This window comes from Centroberyx affinis, unplaced genomic scaffold (genome assembly GCF_046629955.1).
Source record: "Centroberyx affinis isolate AG114_WGS23_722 - 3 ecotype Tasmania unplaced genomic scaffold, CSIRO-AGI_Caff_v1 ptg000024l_1, whole genome shotgun sequence".
NCBI classification, from domain to species: domain Eukaryota; kingdom Metazoa; phylum Chordata; class Actinopteri; order Beryciformes; family Berycidae; genus Centroberyx; species Centroberyx affinis.
In genome coordinates this window covers 146,048-170,987 of record NW_027278738.1, presented here as the reverse complement: position 1 = coordinate 170,987, position 24,940 = coordinate 146,048, and the positions used below count along the sequence as shown (strand labels likewise).

General features: G+C 44.5%; 2 protein-coding genes across 5 annotated transcripts in view; one reads left to right on the top strand and one right to left on the bottom strand.

Annotated features, from left to right (window-relative positions):
- Positions 1-1,102, top strand: part of tegt (testis enhanced gene transcript (BAX inhibitor 1)) — a 5,444-nt gene extending 4,342 nt beyond the window's left edge. For both annotated transcript variants that reach the window (XM_071512781.1, XM_071512857.1), the window contains exon 10: positions 100-1,102. In XM_071512781.1, the coding sequence (XP_071368882.1) occupies positions 100-123 (24 nt within the window). In that variant the 3' untranslated portion in view covers positions 124-1,102. The remainder of the gene's footprint in view (positions 1-99) is intronic.
- Positions 516-24,940, bottom strand: nckap5l (NCK-associated protein 5-like). Of its 3 annotated transcripts, XM_071512615.1 has the most exons (14): positions 24,816-24,870; positions 16,516-16,561; positions 13,853-13,938; positions 9,352-9,492; positions 8,942-9,010; positions 8,686-8,724; positions 8,463-8,582; positions 8,093-8,185; positions 4,836-7,777; positions 4,548-4,677; positions 4,167-4,239; positions 3,724-4,002; positions 2,963-3,114; positions 516-2,565 (listed from the first exon to the last, which is right to left on the bottom strand). In XM_071512615.1, the coding sequence occupies exons 4-14, from the start codon at positions 9,490-9,492 to the stop codon at positions 2,305-2,307; spliced, it is 4,299 nt and encodes a 1,432-aa protein (XP_071368716.1). In that variant the 5' UTR covers positions 13,853-13,938; positions 16,516-16,561; positions 24,816-24,870; the 3' UTR covers positions 516-2,304. The 3 variants fall into 3 exon arrangements, with proteins under 3 accessions (XP_071368716.1, XP_071368775.1, XP_071368803.1); XM_071512674.1 differs by lacking the exons at positions 13,853-13,938; positions 16,516-16,561 and having other exon boundaries at positions 24,816-24,940; XM_071512702.1 differs by lacking the exons at positions 13,853-13,938; positions 16,516-16,561; positions 24,816-24,870 and having other exon boundaries at positions 9,352-9,495.

The window sequence follows — 24,940 nt, the reverse complement described above, 5'->3', positions numbered from 1 at the left end:
GTTTTTGATTTTGGGGGGGGGGGGTTATAGTCTAACTTAACCTTTGTGGAATAGAAGATGGTCTTGCATTATGAAAGTAATTATTTGTCCCTTTTTCAGGACAAGAAGAAGGAAAAGAAGTAGAGGAGGAGCATTCGATTAATTTGAAATTAAAAACAATCTGTGAGACAAGGCACAATTCGCAACGCTGTCGGTGCTTTCACTTTCTGTCTTCATTTCTTGAATTAACTCCTATGTGGTCTTATATTATTGAAGTTTCTTTGATTTTTAACTTACAATAAGGGTTGAATGTAAGTTTATGGTAAACTAATGCTAGTCCTATCTTGGCTGTGAATGGAAAATAGATTAATGCTGCAGTGATCATGCTTGGCCTATAGAGGGGAGCGTTGCCCTATAAAGGCTCCTAGAAGCTGAGCAGCAGTTACTAAGGTTTTCATATTATTGTTATTTAGTGCCATAAAATAATTACATAATAGGCTCCTTTAGCAGGTCATGTGAGCTTCTGAGACTGATCATTGTTTTATTTTAAGTTATGTAATTTGATTCATTGATTTGCCTATTTATACAGTTTTCCTCAAATCTCTTCAGTGGAGTGTCACAAGATATGGTGTCCCATGATATCGGCAACACATCCCCTCTCAGAGATTTCCCTTGTAATTATTTATTCCCACAAAATTATGTTGTTGACCAACGTTTTGAGAGCAAGAATGGTGAAGTCTACTTAACGCTGACACAAACCATGAATGGTAATCAGATCCATGTGTTGATCTTCACTAACTCATTCAGACGGACTTAAAGCCACTCAGTGGTCAGGATGTTGGACTTTGGCTGGTGTAGGAGGGAGTCATTGCCATCTGTCCATTTTTTCAACCTGGATAACCAAGACATGCAAGCTATTCAGATTGCTCCCATTGTAAATTTGTCTTCAAAAAAAGTCTAAAATAGCTGTACTCTAGAAATTAGTTTGCCAAATGATGTGATGTTAACCTTACAATTTTTTGAAAGTGTATACTGTGAAGAACTTATTTTGTTGATGTACTATTGAAAATCTAATAATTTGATACATTTGCTCAAATAAATTTGTTGAACGTGATCAACCAAACTGATCTTGTCTGCTCTGCTGCAAATACAGAAATTACACTTAGATATTAAATGTGTGTGTAAATGAAAAGTTAGCAGCCAGATACTGTGCTTTTATAACTGACACAAGAACTAAATCAAAACATTTTAATTAGAAAGTTGAAAAAACGGCAGTAGGTACATATACCTCTATTAGCTAGGGAACAGACCGCAACAGAGATGTTGACATACAAGATATGAACATAACCTACTAAGCAAGGAGACTGCAATTTTCACAGAAAGATTACAAAAAAAGATGACCGCAAATGATGTACATTTCACTTAAAATAAATAAATAATAGAAATACTTATTCATTGAATAGTGTAGCCATTTCTCTTTTCTATGATATTATTGCTGGTATATATTACCTTTAAACGTATTATGATTTAAAACACAGACATATTCTGGCAACCTTTCCTGGTCGCAAAAGAGAAATAATCTCAACATGATCAATAAAATTGTTTATACATTAAAATTGTGATGCATGAGTTTCGCAATTAAGAATCACAGACATGAACATTCTTTTTTTAAGGAGCTCAATAAGGAAATACTATTTTTCAGTACATTATGTTGTGAACTGATGGCAAGAACAGAATGGATGTATTGGTACAGTATGTCGGCTATTTGACTGGTCAGCGCTTCATCGCTTCCATGAAGTACATAATAAAGAACCCTCTACCAGGGTGCGAAAAAAAGACAGGAATGAGGCAAAATTCAGCTGAACAAGTAATTTATATCAGGAGTGACAATTTGTGATAATCCTTAGCTTCGCCATGCTTTTTTTTGTAGTCCTGTATACATGAATTTAACGTAAGTGTCCACAGTCAATTTCATTGTGAAAAAGTGAAGGTGAACAACCTATATTATTTGGGTGGCTTTTGGTTTCATGTTTATTAGAAATCCTGAGGAGAAGTCCATCAATCCGTCTTTCCAGTTGCAACAGAGTTAAAGATGATGAGACAAGTGTCATCACCAGAATGTTCTTGCGGACATCAACAGAGCACAGTTTCTTTTCCATGTTCCTCAAAGGTGGTGGGTCAGCAGCATCACAGTACAGCCAGCAATCAGGAGACATGTTAAAAACATTGCTAGGGCTTATTGTGTGTTGTCAAAGTCTCTAGACTAGATGAGCGTTTGCCTCTCCGGTCCTTCCTGCCCCCCGTCCCCCCCCGTCCCTGGCCATATCATCCTTGGCTGCCGCAGGACGACAGACTGTCGTAGAGAGAATCGCTGAGCGACTCGGGGGTCTCTAGGACCTGAGGGCGGCTCGGGGAGAGGGCTTCCTCCGGCCGCTCCCTGAGCAGCTCCAGCCCGGCCTCCCGGCTCATCTCGGGGACGCTGGGAGTGCGAGTCTTTCCCCTGCGGCTCAGCCCCGACTGGGACGGGACGGGCAGGCTGCCTGGGTCAACCATGCGGCTGGAAGAGGGACCACTGGGCTTCACGCTCTGGACGGGTGCAGAGGGGTGGGGCACGTTTTAGCTCACAAGTTTCATTTTATGTAACACATTCACGGGTTTCAGAAATCATCCAATTGTGAATCTTTAATAGTCTGGTGGTTAATAATTAATTTCTAAAGGGAGAATGTGGTGCTGTGTTTTTACATTATGTAAGATGTGTGTGCAGATTTAAAAATGTATCCCTACTTCAAATGCTTTTCTACTGACTGCAAAGTATTTCCAGAATGGTGATGGTGGCCTAGATAATTCCTTCTTGCATGCTGCTGTCCAGCATTGTCCCAAATGCTATGGACAATATGTGGCCAAACAGCCTCGTAAAACTGTATCTCAAATCAATCACGTTTGGATGTAATTGAAAATCAGTCATTAACCATATTCAACACACCCCTCTGAACGGTGATCCGTAGGACACTGCCTCCTCCTCCTCTTCCTCCACCGCCAGGTACACCTCTGTGGGTCCTGCTGGGGTCTTCAGGTTGGGGAAGGTCCATGTCTTGGAGCGGGGGGAGAACATGTTCGGTCCATGGGCCTCTTTGTCTGTAGATGGTACAAATGGACTGATTCAAGACATGGTTCATGTATTGTCACTTCAATACAAATGGGTCGGGGGATTTTTCACCAAACATACAAAGTTACATTTTTGATTATCAGCAAAACACACAGTACTAAATTCACTGTGTGTAAACAGCCTCCAACATGAATCTATTTCTATCAGGAGCTAAACCATGACCACTGGTCTTAATTCCTACTTCAAGGAGGAAAGGGTAATTAAACGGTTCATTCCTTTAACGATAACGTTCCCTTAAATATTCCCTCACAGGAAATAAACAACTTTATCTGTGTCCTTGCTCAATGTCATGCATATATTTATTTGTGCTATGGTATCTCTATAATGAGCTATACACACCATTGAAAATTAGGACATCATAAACCCCTCATTATCCACATTTCCCTGTTAGCTAGCATGGGATATTTGCTATAATTAGAAACTGCAGAATCTCTGCTTTTCTTTATCACTGAGCACAGCACAGAGTTTGCAGGCTGTGTCGGGGTAATAGACTTTAACTGACAATGTTTGGAATGACTTGATCACTTCAAACGGGTATTAAGTGTAGGTATGACAGTTTAGGATGGGATTATTGGCACCTTCACGGATGACGCCAGCTGAGCTCCTCCCCTCCAGCATGGAGCCATACTGAATAGTGGGAATCAGCTGTCTGTGCGGCGCGTAACACTCCTCCTGTGAAGTCATCTCCCTGTCCAAGGTGCGGGCCCGTCGCCCAGCCTTCCCCGGGGAGCCGGACGCATGGTGCTCCGCCCCGGCCCTCGTCTTGGACAGGCTCCTTCCTGCTGCACCGCTGCTGCAGTCAGGCAGGGGGAAAGTACCAATGCCGCTGTCCAGGGTGTAGGTGGAAGCACCAGAACCTGGAGAGGAGAGGAGGAAAGGAGAGGAGAGGAGAGGAGAGGAGAGTGAAATTCAGTGTCCTCACAGCAATTATGATTCCACTAGGTAACAGTGCAAATGAACCCTGTCAATGTGTGCTATTTGTTTCCTCTGAAAAGACAAATTCCCAGCAGAGTCCTCTTACCTGCAAAGTGTTGAGAGTGAACTGAATCTGCAAGGTTCTCATCTGATGTGACGTTGCTGATTCTGTCTGATCCCTGCATAAGAGAACAACAAAGCATGAGATTGAACAGTGAATAAACTCAAATTCTGCTCTTCAAATAGGTACTTGAGAAAATAGTTTGCCAAATGATAAGATGATAAGTTTTGGCTTTTTTGAAAGTTGTGAGCCTACTGTGTAGAACTTATTTTACTGATCAAAGGGAATGATCTTTTTCACTGGCCTTCTTGTCTGTCAAATTATTTGTTTCATCATTAATGTGGATGTGAAATCATTTGTCAATCCATGAACTACAGAGATAGATAAACAAATAGCTAATGAAAGGCTGTGTAACCAAAGGAGTACCTTCTCCATATCGTCTCGGCTGGTGGTGTGACTGATGAGATCGCTCTGCTGACTAAACACTGGCCTGGAGGTCTTACAGTCGAACGAGAGCCGGCGCTGGGGCATGCTGATCATGTCCTTCCCATCCACTCTGCAGTGACACACACAAACATCCAGCTAAGACCTTTAAGCCCTACTTTCATCTCAGAAAATACCTATAGTGGTGGATACACAGTATTAGACTGTACATGAAAGTTACAATTTATATCTTAAATCAGTCTCAGAATTCACTTGTCCTCCACTCCTCACCTGTTTAGCAGCTGCTGCATGAAGTTGTCGGAGCGCGCTCCCCTGTACATGACGGCCAGCTGTCCCTGAGCCTGGTCCATCACCACCTCACAGGAATGACCCCTGCCTGACCTCTCCACGTACGCCCTCTCCTCCTCCAGAGCTCTCCTCAGCCCCTCCGCCTTCTCCATCAGAGTGGAGATGTTCAGACCCTCCACCCCTTCCTTACACCTGGTGGCCATCTTAACGGAGTCCTTCCCCACAGAGGGGATGTTGATCTTCCACTCCCTCTTCTCATCCTTCACCTTGGTGCCGTCGGTCTTGCGGCTCAGCGCCGGCAGCTTGCTCTTCTTCAGGCCGAACCAGCTCGCGATGCCGTTGGAGGCTTTCTGCTTGACCTCGGCGCCCTGCCCTCCTCTGTCCTGCTCCTGAAGCTTCAGCATGTTCTCCTCGATGCCCTTCATCACCTTCTGCTCGATGGCCGACTGTGGGCTTGGGCCCGGGTGCGACGGCTTCTCCTCCTGGATGTCGGATGGAGGTCTTGGAGGAGGAGGGGGCAGGCTGTCTCCGTACATTGGGTTCTTTTTCCCTTTTCCGCCGATCTTGGACCTCTCCTCGGATTTGGAGGAGTAGCGCGGGGCCTCTCCTGGTTTCCCCCCTCTGTGGACGGAGGGGCCCTGGCAAGGTTTGGAGGGCGACTTAGGGGGTATTTTGTTGGGGCTGTTGCTGCTGTGAGGGCTGAGGCCAGGTTTAGCGTTGTAGGCCAGATTCAAGGAGCCAGGACACTTCATGTTGTTGCGTAGTACCTGGGGAGCATCCGTGTTGGGAGATGGCAGACCGATTTTACTTTTGGGGCTCTCTGTCTTAGTCACACACAGTTCTGGTTTGACCACTGCTGGACCGGTGGGCAGAGATTTCACCCCTGGTTCATACAACTGAGATGGCCCAGGATACTTCAAACCACCACTACCAGCTTTAGGTTTACCATCCAAAGAGTCTGTATATTTTGAATGTCTCTGCTCCTCTTTATGGTGCTCAATGGGTCTCTCCGCTGTCTTACTCCTTTCATTGTTATAGGCGGCATTGCTCTCTGTATTTGCTGTGTCGACTGGCCTCACACTGACTTGTAAATCCTCGGAGCTCCTTAGCTTGCCCAGTGCAGCCAGCCTGTCTTTGAAGGCGTGGTGACTGGAATCAGCCGGGGACCTCCCTGGCCCTGTCCCAGGCCTCTTGGGGATTGATGAGGGATCGTTCCTCTTAGCTGGAGGTGGAGGTGGAGGCTGGGTGACCTCAGAGCTCTGCATGGTGGTCTCCCTTGTATCTGTCTCCTGTTTGTCTCTGGTTCGTGAGTAGTTAACTCTGCCCTGAACTTTGCTGAGGGCAGACGAGCTGGGCAGGCTGTGGTGGTTAACCCAGACTGGGCTCTCTGTTTCTTCTTCCTCATCTGATGTGGATTCTGAGGTGGAGGAGGATGACTGTTGAGGCGGGGGGTTGAGGACGCTCTCCGGTAGTGACTTCACTAGCTTCCTCTCACCACCGCTCACCTTTGTTTGAGAAGGGAGCGTGGTTCTTTTCTCAAGACCCTGGGGTGGTTCCTCTTCTCGGGAGTTGGTGGACATATCAGAGACATTTTCATAGTGAGGGACCCTCTGAGATACTTTGGGTGAGGAGGAGGAGGTGGAGGAGGAAGTGGCCGGGCCTAGCTTAGGGCCGGCACTGGCTTTAGGTGCCGAGAGGCTGCTGTAGCTTATTTCCTTAGCTGGGGGGGAGCAGGCGTCTTCGGGCTGGGGTGGGGAGGTTGGGGCCGAGTGTGTGGCTGGGTAGGACTCAGACCTGGAGGGTGGAGGAGGGGGCTGCCTGCATCTCTCTGTGGTGGTGGCTCTGCGTGTGGGAACAGGAGAATGGTACACCTCGTAGTTGTTGGTGCGACAGGGGATCCTAGAGTTGCGGGTGAGCTGGGGACTTAAACGGACGGGACTAGTCGAAGCCTGAGCCTTCTCCCCTATTGTGGGGATCTTCAGGAACTTGAGCAACTTGGACGGGGAGTTGATGGCAGCGGCTCTGACATCGCTGAGGCAGGAGGAGCTGGGGCTGAGGGAGGCACTGGCTCTCACAGAGGAAGCCTCTGCGTCTGTGTTGTCTTTCTCTGGGACAGCCGAGGGGTCGTTACACATGGAGTTGTTGATGGAGGAGAGCATCAACCCATTGTGAACAGCGTCTCTCGTTTCCACGTCACACTGGGCGTCCTGAGTGCTCTCCTTCATGGGGACGGGCAGGTGGGAGGTGGGATAGAAACCAGTGAGCTCTTCAGAGGCACTAGCTTTTGGACAGCTCTCTGCGGATTCCTGCTCCTGCTCCACTCCCATCACCTCTGTGTGATTGGCTGTTTCCGTGATTGATGAGTGGGGGGCGGCGCCTGCTGTTTGCTGGTGGTTGTCATTCTTGATGCTTTGTTTTGACGGGGGAACGGACTCCACCGTTGTGCTCTTACTGTGACATTCGCTCATAGCAGCTGCGGGAACAACATGGCTCTGGGTGGCTGAGTTGGCTTTTGGAGGACTACAGACATGGTTGCATGGCTTGGGAGGACTGTCTGGGCTCCTCTTGCAGTGTAAACAGCAGGTGTTCCCTCCCTCACACTTCACTGCCCCTTCACCGTTGACATGCTGGTGTGTGTCAGTGTCAGAGCAGGAGCAGCGGCAGTGTGTGTGGTGGGGTTTGCACTGTAATGGAAGGGGGTCCGCAGTGGCCAGAACAGCCTCTGTAGACATGAGCACCTGGCTGTAGTCACAGAAGGAGAGGCTAGTGGTGGAGGGGTGGAACTTCAGAGGGTCTGTCTCCTCCATCTTGCGAAGGACCTCCAGGATGTGTGCTTTCTTCTTGAAGAAGGGAGACAGAGCCTCCATGGAGGCGGCTGGGCCGCGAGGGCCTGGGGAGGCATGTTGTGTGCGGTAGCCATTTCCCTTTGGATAGAAAGAGATCTCTATCAGCATACCATTCACTGCTGGCAGTTCAATGTGAGTCAAGCAACATAATTCATCAAAAGCCAAGACCTTTGCATGCATGCGTAAAGGAAATGAGTGCAAGGAAGATTAGCAATGGAGGTCTTTCAAGCACAATAGTGGAAAAAGGAGCAAATGTCAGAGCATCACCAGTTATTACGTCACACACAGGTGGCGTGCCTGATCTCACATTCAGAGCCTATGACATAATCCCCTTGTTTCACTCTTCACTTTATGTTTGGTAAAGTTTTGCTGCGTGGGCTGTGTAATAATCACCTTGGCTTGTGCTTCAGTCTGTGCAGGCTCCACCTGCTTGGCAGAGTCATTGTGCAGCTGTGCATTGTAGTCTGGGAGGGGTCCCGGCTGGACCTGTAACAGGAGATTCATGAAGCAATTTTGATGACATTGTATACACTGTAGGCTATTGTATACACACACAACTAAAAGCAACATTGTCCTGGTGTCTGTTGGAACAATATAGAGCAGAGGTGAACCACTGAGATCCATTACAAGCACAGCAGTGTTTGAAAGAATGAGGCTGAAGTGAAGTAGAAATCTGCAGCTCTATTGGGTCTTGAGAACCAGAGTTGTGGCCTATATAATAAATGCATTATGAATTATCATAAAGGAGGGTGTGTTCATTTACCTGGTAGTGAGCAGTGGGGTGATTGGGCAGTTTCTGCTGGAAAAGCTCACAAAGCGCCCGGTTCTGTCTCTCCAGGTCAAACACCAACATCTTCAGCTTGATGCACTCCTCTCTGAGATCCTGTTCATTAACACACAAAGCAGGTATAACATCCATATCCTTACTGCTCAAGTTAAAGGAAATCCAAAAACAGATCCACAAATGCAGTTTTATGTTATGTTACCTTTTGGTTTAGCAGGGCTTGGACGACATGGTTGGCCACCTAATAACAAGACAGTAAAGAAAAGATAACATTTACATTTTACATTTAAGACATTTTGTTGATGCGTCCAGAGTGACTTATGGGTTATTAGCCAATTATTATAACATCAATTTCTAAATTAACTGACAAATGAACAGATTAATTTATACATTTGTTTGTGTAACATGCATTAGACTTTCTTTCAAGACATAGCTGATACTGGGCAGTAAGAACTCACCTCATCCAGGCATCTTTCATAAGCCTCTCTCTGACTCTCATTTGCCAACATCAGAGCAGAATTCTCTGCCTGTGAGGAAAAGGTAAAATATCAATACAACATAATGCTCAAAAATAAAAGAAGAGTAAAATAGAAACTGCAGCTGAAAATACTAGATACTACTTAAAAAGATTACTTCACTATTTTTATTTTTATTTTTATTTTTATGCTTGTTTACTGTGGAAGTGAAGCAGAAGATGGGAGAGAGGAGATGGGAGAAATGCCACGAGCCAGACTTGAGTCCATAATGGCAGTACTATGTGTCTTACCCACTGGGACACACTCAATTACCTACTATTTAATTCACTGAATTGTTCATTAGCATTTTAATTCAAATGTAGCTTGTGATGCAGTGTCTCTTGTTTACTCACCTCCAGCTCTCTCAGTCTGTCCATGAGCTCGCTGCTGTTGTCCTCCAGGTAAGACTCCACGTCTGCCTCCTCCCCCTCCTCGTCCGAACCGAAGTCCTCATCACACATTCTCTGTTCTGTCTCATCGGACATTGTTATCATCTGCAAGAGACAAGGTGACATTGTAAATATCATCATCACACTCTTTACAGCAAATGTTCTCATCTGCAAACACGGTGGGAACAGCAGCCACTTTGGCAGGTAACCAGCCATCATTCAAACATCTATTCTTTCCTAAAAGTCATATTTGGCTGGTAAAATACATCTGGAACCCATCAGCCACTGTTGCCAGAGGACAAATTTGCAATTTTTCCTGCCCTGTCTGCAAGAGAGAATTTAACATTGTAACCACCATCACGTTCTCTTTAAACCAAATATTGTTCTTCTCATTTGCAAGGGAAAGGTTAACACTTTAATTATCATTACACTCTGTTTACATCAAATCTGGGTCAAACAGTAACTACAAATAATTTTAGTATTTGTTTTAACTTTCATGGAGTAGCACATGGGTGGGCCGCATATAGGATGATGCAATGATGAGTGCCAGAGAGTTTAGATGATCACAAAAAAGTATTTTAAAGTCAAGTTAGTTAGTTTAGTAACTTTTCTATGAATGACAACGTGGCAGACAGCTATCTGAATAGTCCTGATGCAGTAAACCCCACCCATCTGGTACTCCAAGCAGGCCAAAACAAACACTAAGGATACCAGGTCTGGTTTACATCAGAGAATGTTCTCATCTGCAAGAATGACGTTAACGCTGTTACCACCATTACACTCTGTTTATACTCTGTTTATATGACAGCCACAGCACTTAGTTTCAACACTATTTTTGATGCAGGCCTTCTACAGCATCAGTGACACACAACACAAATATGGACAACACTATCTTCCTAACTACAATGCTGAGACTCTGTGTAATCTATGCAGTAGATCTTATTGTTGATTCCACAGTACCTATATGGAGGATTACTGAGCGAATGCAACACAGTGATAATCCATCTGTCCTGCATTGCTACAGATCCCAGAAAGATTAGCCTGTGTATCCGTCTCCCTCTGATGGTCTGCAGCTCCAACAAATTCACGGATCAAACTCCAGCACCACGCAGAGCGTACTGGCTGTCTGAGCCGATGAGCATGCTACACCGCAGGGCATATGGCCGAGGACCAGTCTAGTAGGCATGGCTCCAGGTGTGTGTGTGTGTGTGTGTGTATATGTGTTTGTGCGCACGCGTTGACTGTGCGACAGTACAGAAGGGAAGGGCCGGAAGGAGAAGCAGGTGAGGCGAGGTGGACCTAGATCCTACAGTCACATCTTAAGGAGTTATTAGAGGGGATAAGATGGGCCTAATTCTCTGGCTGGATGCCTGCCCAGTCTGTAGCTGGCACAGATTCAAGCAGTGTTAGACCAGTCTTGGACAGGTGACACACGCAAAAACACACACGCATACACATACACACATAAACACCTACACAACACCTACACAGCACACTCACACACGCTCACATACAGTATAAAACTCAGTTAAAACACTACTGGGTACTGTCGAATAGCTTGCAATGGTTTCCTAAGAAATCATCAGTCCAACTAGTGCAGATCACCCAAGCCTTATGTAACTAGAGCTATCTGGGAAGCGTTTACAGGAAGATTATTGAACAACACTGGCTTGTGTATTGTGAATCCCCACAAACAACCCTAAGCAGCACCATCCAAAGTGTAGGCTTCTTATTGAGCTGCGATTGACTGAACACGGCCAAATCTGCACATATAATGGAAGGCTGATCAATGCAGTCCATCTAAGAACGGAAGCAGATATTAGCCATCCGTTTAACCTTGGACACAGGAGCGTTATTGAGTGGTTATAAATACCAGCTTTTCTCTTCACTAATGCACATTAAAGCTCCGGGCAGGAGGGCAGAGAACACGCACGCATCTCTGTGTGTTTATGAACATTCACATGGAAATTACAGCGTGTACCAAAAGACAACAAAAGTGATACTAAATATAACATGAAAATGCGCTGCTGCCGCCACCACTGTGGCTTCTTTTCATGTGTCGGGTTAACGTCACTAGCTTCGCTGCAAACACCACTAGAAAGAAGCATCACTTGCAACTTGTGTCCCATTTATCTAGAATCCAACAGGCCTTCACATCTAAAAGGACTGCTGGATATAAGAACTATCGACGCCCAAGCAAAGAAACGATCAAAAGATCAAAAAACATCAAGTGATTCAGCCCTTGTTAATGACTGACTTCACATCCTGTAGAATGAGAGAGAGGGTAAGAGAGAGAGAAGAAAGAGAAACAGGGAAGAGAGAGAGACAGAGACAGAGAGAGAGCACTGCTGGCTGCTTTGTGAACTGCAGTATTGTCATGGTGCTGGTTTAGGAGCCCGTGACTCTCCACACAGAGGCCCATTGACAGGGCGAAGGAGAGGCTCAGTGTGTCCCAGTGGGGCTGCAGTGCCAGGGAGCTCCTTCCACAGAGCTCGGCTGGCAGACTTACAGCCGCTGGTACTGTCAGCGGCCGATAGAGAGAAGCCGCGAGGGGAATGCAAAGCGAGTTAATGTTGCTGCTGCTCTGCAGACCGCACTGCCGTGTGGCCTCGCTGGCTGGCGGGTATTTTATCAACCCACTCTGGAACGATGCAATATTCTAAGGACATTTGTATTTGTTGCTAAAAGCAATTCATCACCAAAGAAACTCTCCCCTGGAAAATGCTAGATATATTCTATTTCAATCTGTACAGTCTGATAGGCTCAGAGCCTATAATGTATGAATCTCACTCTCACGCTCTCTGAAATGTGATAAGGAGGAAATAGGCTATGCATGTATTTACATCTTATTGGCCAGATTATGGAGTCATACTCTTAGACATACAATAGACCCAGTTTGGTCATTTTAGTTTAGTTCATTTGATAGAATGCGGTGATAAAACACAATGTTAAAACACACAAAGTAGAGAAAAAGAAAAGAAAACTAATACAAAGAAAAATATTACAAATATGTGCAGGTGAGAAAAAACATGAAAAAACATTTCACCTCAAAACAAAACAAAATTCTAGATGATGAGGAAAGACACAACTGATCTGGATAACTAAAACTAGATAATGGAGGAAAAGAATATGACAACTACAAAATGCTTGGTACAGGAAATAAAGTAATTCATTAAAATAGCCTTATGAAATAAAATCAAAGGACAGTGCGTTAATAAGTGTAACCTTTGCCCTTAACCTTTATGCATGGCCAATAACAAATAACATGTCCACTCCACAGAAATAGGGACTTCACTTCACACTAACCCAAGCTAAGCCATATTTAAGATAAAATACTTTTTTTACACTTGATGTCCAGGAATTCTCTACACCAGCTAAAACCCTTCTGCTTTCAAAACATGATCAGATACTGTAAAATGAATACTGTTCACCTGGTCAAACTTCGCTAAGGTGTTGGACGTACAATCAAATCCATCGAGGGAAGAGAATACTTCTGCACACAGATCTGTGATATTTACATTTTGATTGGGACGCTTTAGATAAAACTTGCACAGATCTGGGATTGCAAAAGTTTTCCCTTCTTTGTCGAAAGGAACAGATAGGACAGAGAATACAAGCAAGGATGCTGGTAATTGATGATAAAAAGGGGAAAGGGAAGAAGGCGAAAAAGCAAACAGATAAGAGAGAGGGCCAAAGTCAGCATAGGGCTTTGCTTTGTTTTTGAAAACCAACCCTTCCCAAAACACAGCCACTAAATCAGACACTGCAAGTGTAAACAAAGTGCAGCGAGGCGCAGCGTTCGCAGCTTAAAGCTCCAATCATCGAACAAAACAGGCTGGATCATGTGTTAGCCTCTGAGCCAAGTGAGCATGTTGTGTTTTTGTTCTCCCTAAAATGGCTGTAAAATGGATACCTGCATATAAAAAAATGGGAGCTTCAGGGATATTTGTATGCATTCGCCGGGAAACAAAAAAATATGCAACCCTATACCAGCAGAAAACTAATGTGTCATCTATTGTAAATAAATAGCCATGGCGTCTTTTAAAGGAATTACCCAGCAGCAATAGCTAGGGAGGTCGGTTTTCATGGGTGGATACCACTGTAATAGAATGCACTTTTTTATGTGCAGTAAACAAAGTCTATCTATCAACAACCCCGCTGACAAATAGACAAAGGCACAAAGGGAATGAAACAGGGCAGGTGCTTCTAGAGCAAGGCAAAGATCATTTCCACTTTAACTCCTCTGCCAATTCAGCAGGAAGATCTTCACTAGAGTCTTACGACAAAAACGTTGCATGTTCTATCGATTACCAACAAATAAAGTAGTGAATTGAAAAATTTGCTTATTTTGAATACTGCACAGTGAAGTTATGTTGTTTTTCAAGTGATTAAATAAAGAAGTCCCCAAGCCTTATTCTAGTCCTGTGGGACACACACACACACACAAACATGCACACACACTCACCTGTGATATCAGCTCCCTTTAAGATCCTTGAAGAGGAGTCAGACTCCTGTCAGGCACCTCTGTCTCCCAACAACAAAACCAAGGGGCTTTGGGAGAGAGAAAACAAAAGGACACATTCTGTTAACCCGCTAAATCCTTTTTCTCATTCTATTATTCCCTTCCTCTGCTCTCCTCCATTGGGGTTTCCGACGAGAAACCTCCTGACATCCTCAATCCTCCTTGTGTCCCTTTCTGAATCCCCCTGACAGAACCAGACGGCTCGGCTGTGGCGCGGCTCCTAATGAGACCTTGAAAAGTTGTCATTTGATGACAGGAGCTTGGGAGTGGGTTGCAGCGGGGCCTCAGACCAATGTCACCTCTGCGCCGGGTCCGTGGCAGGCTGAGGCCGTGGCCTTCCTCCGCGCTCAGACTGAACAGGAAACCGAGAGGAGAGGAAGACTCTCCATTGCCCACGGGAGATACCAGTGCACAGCAGACGCCAGCCATGCCAAGACCACAAGCCCCCACTACTCTCTATCTCGCTCTCTCTCTCTCTTCCTCAATCTCTGCCCCTCTCATCTTTCCTTTCATCTCTGAGTCATTGTAAAGTGTAATGAAAGAAAGATGGATGAATAATTCAGCAGACACAGCATTTAAGAACTCCCCTTTTATGTCCTTCTGATAACATAGGACACGTACACTGTAGACAGTGTGTGCTACAATGATTTTTTTTAAATCCTAGATTCCAGTCTAATGTGGGATTCCCCATTAACTGAGTTCCCTGTTAATTATGTTCAGTTTCTACAAAGCTTTCATTTATAACCTAGATGGGGCGCCCTGTCTGCTGCGGCATGTCTTCATTCGAGTGTGCCAGTGTAGTATCTGATCACACCGGATATGTTTAGGCGCCGTGCTACAGCATTAACTCTTCATTCCCAAAAGCAGTCTATAAGGAAACAGGGCCTGATCCTTTTAGATCTTGTCAAACTGAAATGGGATTAGAGGTGTTGAGCATCTGCCCTCTCAATCTGGGTTTTAATAGAGCCAGAGCGGATCGACTAAACATGGTCTGGCCCTGTCCTCCTTTGTACACCTGGTCCTGGGAGAAAAGCCCGTGATCTGTGATCCCTGTTATGAGGCAAACAAAACAGAGCCACAAAAAAACCACAAGAGACCTCAAAGATTGTACAGCACTTTAACCAGGATTTATTTTCCGAGGGTCAGATTTGCTTTTTTGCCGACCGGACGCTAAGAGAAGCGACGTGATGCCGTGTCGAGGCCGTCTGAATTGAGCCAGGGCTTTCAAAAGCACCAAGGTTTGGGTAGATGCTGCGGATGAGGATGAGCAGACGATATTCATGGAATGAGGGCAAGGCTGAAAAAATTTCAAAGGCGACTCAGCCGAAGCAGAGAGGAGAAATGCACAAAAGCTCCTTAAATCATGTCAGTCACACACTCAGGGATTTGGCATAGGCAAGGCCGTCTCAGGATATGTCAAACACCACCCTTTCCATCTGCCAATCTGGAAAGGCACAGACTGAAGTTCTCGCTGTGTAGGCAAAGTGTGTAGGCGGGGGATGTAAACAATGTGACAAAAAACTAAATCCTAAAACGGTGGAATTAAACAAGATCTGAGAAGACTGAATCCTTCCCCAAAATGTAGGCCAAAGTGGCTTTTTTACACACACCATTTCCACACCGTTGTCTGCATCAATAATATAGATGCAATTTCAGATAAATATTAAAAAGAGAGAGCTACGGGTGAGGACGCAGACAGAATCAGGCTGTCGGGGTCCCTCGTTACTGTTTCCTGTCTGATGTTTGGCAATATGAAGCGAGACGAATCGTACACAAGCAATATTTGGGATGAGGAGGGGAGGCAGTGGAGTAGTGGGTGGGGGAGGGGCTGTAGGAGGGGAGCTCCCGTCCCAAAAGGCCTGAAAGGTTGGATCTGCGCCATGTATGTCTGAGAGTAATCAAACAGAACGGTGGCCCTCGCTAGGATCCTTCAAAATCTCTGCCAGGCAACCTCCACACCCAACCCTCCCCAAAGGAAATGCATTATGGACCCACCATCTCTGATACAGGGGAAACTGCGTGTTTGTTTTTTTCACACATTCAACCAAAACAACATCAACATTTAGGCAATGCACGGCGCCTCCCCCACCACGATATCCGATTGGCAGATTTATGACACATTGTTATCTGTAACCAAAACAAATCCCTGCGTGATCCCTTGTTGGTTCAGTAAAGATAAAAACGACACCGTGTGATAACAACGCAGGGTTTCGCTGTTGTCTTAAAATGTAGGCTAGCCCACGTATCCCAGGATCCTCGCACTAACCTAAACACACACACAAACACACACACACACACACACACACACAGCAAAGCAGACCTGCCCTGAAGCGTCACCTCATGTCCATTCATGTCCATTCAGGTCCATTCATGTCCATCTGCTCATCAACTCCATAAAACTACCAAAACATGTGTTCCCCCTCTGTCACATCACTTGCTTCACATACAAATCACTGTTTGAACTACATCTGCTAAGATATTGACACAGAAACACAGTACGACAGGCAGAGAGAGGCGAGAGGCAGAGAAAATACACTGTCAGCTACAAAAACCGCATCAGTATTTACAGATTTTTTTTCACAAGTACAAATTTTGGGTCATCTCACCTTGCTGCTGCTGCCTTCTCTGTCATCCAGTCAGCGCATCCGGGATCTCCTCACAGCAGAATGAAATGTAAGGCACCAAAAAAAAAGAGAGAGAGGCCACAACCTTACATTTGTGTTTTCCGGCTGAGGAGGGGATTTTTTATTTCCCCTCCCGTTAAGACTGCCGTCACCCTCTGTGGCAAGGAAGCCGGTTTCCTCTATGCTACAGCTAGAAAAGGCCTGTCCTTGGGCATGTGCATTGTGTGTATGTCTGTGCTGTCTGCAGAGGCTGCCATGTCTCCCATTGTTCCAGGGCGAGTGAGGCAGGCTTCCTACCCCAATAGACCCTGCCTACTACAACAGCTGTGGACCAGCCCCCACCTCTCTGCTCTCCTTCTCCCTCTCCCCTCCTCCCTACAACTCCTGCCTCTCTGCCTATGCTGCTGCTAAACATTAACCCTACAGCTGCTGGCTCGGGCAATAAAGAAGGGAAGAGGGGGGTTATATTTCAAAAGAGACCCTACCATGTAGCGGACAAAGGAACGTACAGAGAGGATATCCGACAGCCGTGCTAGACTGATAGAGTTCTGCACAGAGCCATTCAGTGCCCTAGAAAGAACACAGGCTCTGTGCTAAGAGGATTTTCTTTCTCAATCACATTGGTAATAAGTGTTGGATTGAGTCCCGCGTGACTATGCTGAGGAAAAGGATAGAAACCAATTGCAAAAAAAAAAAAAATCATCTACTATTAGGATAAATTCAGAACTGACTATAAATGGTTATGCAGTGGTGTATCTCGTATGCTAATCTTAATAAAGAGCGTTCCAGCACCAACCTGCAGTGGGACTGAATTTGCCTTGCTATGTCTCATCTATATCTGTGTCTTGTCTGTAGCATGCTGGTCAGAGGCATGAACCTATTATAAAAGCATCACAACACAGTCTCTGTGGTTATCTCCCCAGGATTTCACCCTGCATGACTCATCTGGTTTCCTGGTTAATGAAGCCACATCATCCCCCATACCTCCAGACATACCAGACACACTAGCCCAGTCTGATGACAAACCGACTGGATGCTAAGGCAACACCAGCAAGGGGAGGGAAACATGGGTTTCATGACTAGAAGGTGGGAAGCTAACACAATAAAGCAGAAATGCAAGGTAAACACATTTCTCTCACTGCCTCTGCAAAGATTCAACAGTAAAAATGTAACATATCTATACTTACTTCGGCTGACATTTAGAAGTTGGGCTATTCCTTTTTTCATTTGACCCTAATTGACTAGACAAGAGACCTGACCTGAATCAACTTCATACCAGACCAGACTTCCTCTGGACAAAATTAAGTGCCCCAGGGTGAATGTCCGTTGTTTCAGGCTGTTGTAATATAGATTTGACCAAAACAGTGTAGCCAGTTTGGCGAATAAGGACTTGCCCCAGATTCCCAGATTTTCAATTTGCACGTTAAATGCATGCCAAAAACTCTAAATTGAGCAAAGCCAGGCTGTTGTTTCAAAATAAATGTCAAATAAACAGACAGCCAATAAAATCAATATGGAAAATCTCAGAAAACCCAGAGACAAAATATGTTGACTCAGATTACAATATTGGGAAACTGCTAGCCAGGCAGGATGAAGAGGGCATCAACCCCAACCTAGAAACAATGCACTATGCACACTGAGATTCGCATCAAAAATCACCAGGATCAAAAGAGCTTGTGTTCAGTGAGGATTTTATCCTCTTATTAGTGACACATATGGCAGTCGTGCCCAGTCCCTCCCCAGGCCTCTAATCTGAGTCCACCTAGTGGTCGAAAGGGAGAACCAGCAGACTAACTGCAGGGCGGACCATCACTGAGTCATTTTAATCGCTAAGTACAATAAACCTAGAGGAATTTGTCTAGATGGCACTGGTGCAGACACATCAACAACCTAGATAGCCACACAGTACATATGATGGTGGACTACGCATATCACTCGAAAAAGTGAATGAAGGGGGGATTGGCATACCTCTGCTATGTCAGACATTAATGCACACAGACATCTGTATAGGATGAATGGGACATTCAGGGACTGGCTGCCCCTCTAAGAGGGTCAAAGGCTGAGCAGGCTGACATGACCTGAATGAGAGGCAGTCACATGGTACCCTGGAGCTAACACAGGCGAATGAGAATAACTCTCAACATAAAAGGCCTATTGTGACCCCTTCTGAGATCCACTTTCCCCAAGTGAGGATCTTCACTCACTGTTCAAATACTCAATGGTAATGTTAACATAGATGAGAGCTACACATAAGAATGTCAAGGAGTGGTAAAACAGGGTTCATAGTACAAGGAAGCTTTCCTAGAAACTTGTTGAGAAGAATTATTCAAACAAGCATGCGGGAACTGAGTACAGGATGAGGATATTTGACTGACTTGGAATTCAATGCAAACAACATGTAAAGCAAGCCTCTGCCATCACACTGTCACCTCTTTTTGAGTTTTCAAACAAGCAAACATACACACAGCGGAAGGTGTCCTGATTACATAAGATGGCACAGAAAATCCTTCATCCTCCACAACAAAGACAATATCCCAACCAAAAAATGTGCAAAGATAAGGAAATGCAACGGTCTGTTGGCAGATGGTCTATCTTGACCGTTCTTATTTCTGGGCAGAGGGCGGCCAGAGCGAAGCGAGCTGTCAGGGGACAGACAGGAACTCAGAATTAGAGTTGTAAATCAGACTCATGGGGTACAAACCCCCATTGAGGGCCAGACAGTTTAATGGGCAGTAATGTGCACGGCTCCATGTGAGGTGGAGCGCTAATCCACCTACAAGAAATGTGACACTCACTCCTCGACTGGGAGATGGGCAGGGTCTACAGCTGGGGCTATAAAAACCCCAATGGTGTCAGTGGAGGCCTCTTGTGTTAATTTGCATGAAGCCTTGGCTTAGTGGAACCTCATTATGGAGTCAGGAGTCGTAGCTAGTGAGCCATCATCAGCAGTAGGCTGTAGTCTGGGTTGCTGATCTTAGCTATTTGTACAATCTATGTATAGCCAAGAGAAATTACCTTCACATGTACTAAACTTTAGAAGAAACTTTCTTTTATCACAATCTCATTCTGTAGCCACGGTGACCTTAATAAATCGCTCACAAGTGAAAAGATTCAAAGTATGCTCTTCAGTTCATTTCTGTAATCATAAAAGCCCAGTAATGAAAACCATTTGTCATGGCCCCTATAAAGACAGGTTCCATACCTCTGTAAATACTGCAGGGAGAGGTAATGTCCCCTTGCCAACCAGACTACGAGCTGTGTAACCAGACTGCCAGAGGAACAACTGAATTTTGTCCAGTTCCACACAGGATTTCCATGTGTGTCAGCAAACGTCTTTACTACCTGATCCTCAATGAGTCATATTAACATCAAACTGCTGAACCCTGACATGCCTGGAAAAAATGTGATGGTGTTGAACAAGACACACGCTGGTGGGGCCAGACAAGTTAATCCAGGTCACAAGCAAACATTATGGCCAGTCTATAGAGTTGCTATACTAGTATGACCACACTGTAAAAGAAAGGTGAGACCAGGCATGTAGAGAACAATGACACCAGACCAGAGAAGGTTGAGGAGGCGCATGAGCGGTTTGGCAGTGGCCAATCTCCCCACATCTGGCTACCAGGCGCAGCGGCTCAGACTCCACCAGAAGCCTATTGTGCTATCTCAGCTGAGCCAAGCATGCTCTCCTCCTCATCATCCACATCCTTTTCCCAAGGTCTGGCCAAGAGGAAGACCTATTTATGGTATAGAATAAAAGATATGGAGAGCCCATTGAAAAGAGGGTTATATATGGAGATCCTTGTTGCAGGCAGGGCAGAGCACTCCAAGACTCAAACGAGCTGCACACATCACAACAATGGTAAACGGTCAGCTACAATTTCCATGGGAAGAGTACCTCAGTGTTTTTCAAGGCATATAGATTGGGTTGATGGAGAGGGTTTGAAACAGGAAGCTCATGAGAATTTCAAAACATTCAGGCACCGGCAGATCTAGAGCTCACTAAGCACCTTGTGGGAGTGGGTTTAAGGATTGGACGGGTGGGGGTGGGGTGGGTTGGGGGTGCTGGGTGCATACAGCTCCTCAATAACAACTTATTTTAAGACAAATGAAAATAAACTCCAGGAGTGCACAAAGGAACACTGTTCAATACAGAGGATACAAGACAGCCTAAATATAGACAAAGCCTTTCACTGTAGGTGCTATTCTTTATCTAAGCAGTCTTAATCCAAGTTATCGTAGATTGCAACTCAAATGAAAATCTGAGTTCAGGATCTAATAGATTGTGCTTTGCGTATAACTGAACAAAATTATGGCCATTTACTCCCTTTTTGGCCAAACAGGACGTGGCGGTGACCTGGCTTGCTTGAATTGATTAAAGCTACATTCCAAGCCATATTTTCTCTGGCCGGACTGATGAATTGAATGTTTGTTACAGCTGCAGCTAAAGCAGTGTTTTGCCAACTTCAATGTTTGTGTGACCACAGATTCCTCTGTAGGGTGGATTTTGAATGAGTCCTCTGCATTTGGTGGTAGCTCTGCACTCACACACTATTAGGATTTCTGAAGCATATTCAATCATACATATTTCAGAGGCCATATTCTACACAGCGGGCTCCAAGACAGTTTGTGTAGAGAGAAAGAAGTCACAGGGCCAAGGGTTTAATTTGTTCTGAGTAACTTCTTTAACTAAGATTCTAGTTGATATGCATACAAATAAGCACCAACAGCTTGGAGTTGAGGTGGCTCGTGAGTTCAAAAGGAAGAAAACAAAAGGCCGTGGGGGGAAACAACACAGGCAAAGATAATTCCTTTCATCTAAATATCTGCATTGTGTGTGTGGGTGTGTGTGTGTGTGTGTGTGTGTGTGTGTGTGTGTGAAAACAGTAGTGATCATGATGATGTCTTGGGGAGATCTCAGTCAGTCTTCCCTCCTGCTGTGAGTTCTGTCGTATCGCTCCGACTCCGCGGGGTAATTGATGAATATTTCTCGATGCTAATGTGAGCTCCAGAAGTGCCTTCGCTGTATATCCATGGTAACTACACTACCTGCATGCATCAGACAGCAGGGCGATCAAGGGCTGAACTGATAGCTGATAAGGAGGGGTCCCAGCCCCAGCCTAGCCTATCTTCAAAGCATGGCCATTTATGCAGAGGGGAGGCCGAACCGCAGGGTGGAGATAGGCCAAGACTGCAGGAGGCTCTGACCTGTCTGCGCACCCCGATGAGACATCAAACTGACTGAATTACTGTCCGGTTGCTCTTTCCTCCCTGTAAAAGCGGTGAACTACGACCGCTAAGTCTAATAAAGTGATAATTTCATAGAGAGACTGACCTTGAATGTCTCTTAGCGGTTACGCCGAAGGTCTTTTGCTCCATGTAACCCACAATTGTCACCTAAACATTATCTCAAGCAGCCTATATGTGCCATTGTCTCAACAGATACTGCTGTGTGTTGTGGTGGCTTGGTGCCCTCTTCAATGGGAGCATTTAAAAACCAAAGCTGATTGAGTTTACAGCACCAACAGCCAAATTGTAAACACTTACTCCCTGCCACGTTTCCCCTCTATAATAAAGTCTGAAGACCGTATGTGGCGTCTATATGAGCCTGCTGCAACAAGATGTGGGACACAAAGGCGTGCTGAACATCTGTGAACAATTAGAGGCGAACAGGGTGAGCGAGCACTTATACTGCCCATTACACTTGAATAAGTCACTGCTTTTCATGATGTAATGCGGCACAGCTTGGATATGCAATCTCAAAGTTGCACTGGGATAGAGCGTTCACTAAACTTCAATCAAGCTCGAAACACACACAGAGCGCTCACACACAGACACACACACACAAACACACACACCACAGATGTAAGAAGTAAAACCACCTTTATCCAAACCCCTCAGCAGTTATGAGGTTATTCATAAGGATCAAATGTTCACAGCACCGATGTGTCCTGATGTTCATGACCGACTCTTATTCATAATATGAAACATACACTCTCGTACATTCTGAAATGCTCAGTGCCTTCCTGTCTCATGTTTAAATGCTTTCAGTTACACATATCAACTAAAAAATTCCAATAATTCCACCCAATCAAAAAAGTAAGCTATAATTTTACATTGCTGCATTTTTTGGTAGACTGTTCAGTTTGGAAGTTCTGAGATTTCAATAAACAATGTTCAGCTGTAAATGCGAAGATCAGTTCCCCAGTTCCCCGATTATATATACAGTATATGTATTTTTTGTGGTGTCTTTTTCAGGAAATGATTCCATACCCTGAAGTTTTCCTAATGGTGTAGTTTACTAATGAAGTCACAGTTTAGATAGGCCTTTGTGCCATGTAATCTGTGAGGGATTCAATGTGGAATTGCTTGGAATTGCCAAAAATGGGAAACATTACATCAACAGACAATTTGGAAGGGTATGAGGGGTGCGTCATTTCATTTCTCTTCTAAGCAACCTGAGGAAAATGCAGCTCATAAACACTAAAAGATTCATTGAGTATTTCTCATGAGATCTTAAGTCAAACTTTAATATTTTACAGCCTAAATTCTGGTCATTTCTGCAAATGTTCTTAATAGGCACAGATCATTAAGCGTGCATGTTTTTCACTACAAAAGGACTCTGTAATAGCTACAAAACATTAGCTTAGAACTTTTTAAATCTTCTCAGTCTCTGAGTAGGCCTACAAGTTATTGAGAATACTTGTAAACATGTTTTATTGCCAATGAAATCCTTCACTATGTGGAAAAAAACAAGTAGCAATCCACTCCTCATGATTACAATGTCATTCAGAAAATCTAGAGGGCATCACATTCACTGAAAAGCTGCATTGTTTGGGGATGTTTCAATAACACTTTCTCACTGCCTATGCTGATCCAGAGAAGCACTGGCCAATAGGAGAACCAATCCAATCAATTACTTCTCCTGAATCCTTAGTTTGGAGAAATTAGGCAAAAACGATTCAGCTATAGCCCATTTTTCACCAGTAGAAAGATCTAACATCCTCTGTGTGGGGGAAATTCACTGATACCCTATTTTAGTATGGTATCTGCTCGATATCCAACACCAGTGATTGTATTGGTGCATATCTTGTATTGTTTCAGTATTTACTTTTTATTGATTTTACTGATCACGATCATGCTGCCAATAAAAATGTGAATTCTGCTCATTAATTTAAATCACACCACTAACTACATGCTCCTTGCACATTAGCTTCATGTCTTTTTGCTATCACTTCCTGCTGCTGACTTGCTCTCCGATACTTTTGAGACCAAATGCATCACATTGTGAACATGGAGAAGACTTTGCACCTCTGGCCGTCAGCATCACTGAAATCATCAAGTAGCCTACAATAAATGTACAGAAACTGGTTTTAGTGACACTGCTGCAGACCAGTGATGTTGTGGTAAACAGGGTAAACAATGACTCCAGTCTGTGATCATCATAAGCTAAACCACCAATATAAACAAAAATCTATTATATGCATTATAAAGATTTGTGTCATTCTAAAAAGCTTGGTTAACTCAATTCAGCAAATAAAAAGATGGGTCAACTGGTTTTAGTTGGGTTTACCCTCCACTACACCCTTGGTGCAAACATAGTCACAGCTCACAAAGTTACACACTACATTGTAATCCTGATTTTCTCTTAAAATGGTGGAAGATCACTTTAACTTTGTCTCCAATCAGATCCTGGTTTTGACAGAGACTGCACTATGAAGCAAGCACATTAATCCCATAAGCTGCCTGTCTGCATCAGTGAGAAGTGAAAACTGAAAATGTACCGTTGGCACATTTATAGAGTTGACAGTTCCTTTTCCATGTTCCCTTTTCGGATTTCAACCTTTAAAAACCAGACTGCGACAGGCCTGTGTTTGAGCCAGCAGTTACAATGCAGTCCAACAACAAATACATCCACTGCATTAGACTGGAGGAAGTGCGCTCAGAAAAATGTACATTTTCTTGGGGACAGGCCCTCCAAACCCAAACCGTCCACCGAAATTGGTCCCCTCCAACATGGGCAATACTGTTACGCCCTTGACACACAACCAGGCAAGAAAATAGCAAACATGAGGATATTTCAATGTTAATAACAAACTAATGCCATCAACATCTTAAGCAATACGAATATATATGTTCAAATCTTTACTGTTCCGCTGGTGAGAAAAAAGAAAAGCATGCTAGGTTCACTGTCGGTATTCCAGCAAATCTCTCCCATAAAAACCGACCAAGCTAACGTTACAGGACATGAAATGGCAATTTTTCCGTTTATGAAAACTCACCTCATTTGGTTGGAATTTGCCGAAGAGGATGTTGCCGTGCCATGGTTAATAAAAATGAAACTACACTAGTTTTTCGTAGAATATTACGTTAATAAGTTGTATTCATTTTCTAGCGGTGTCCTCCT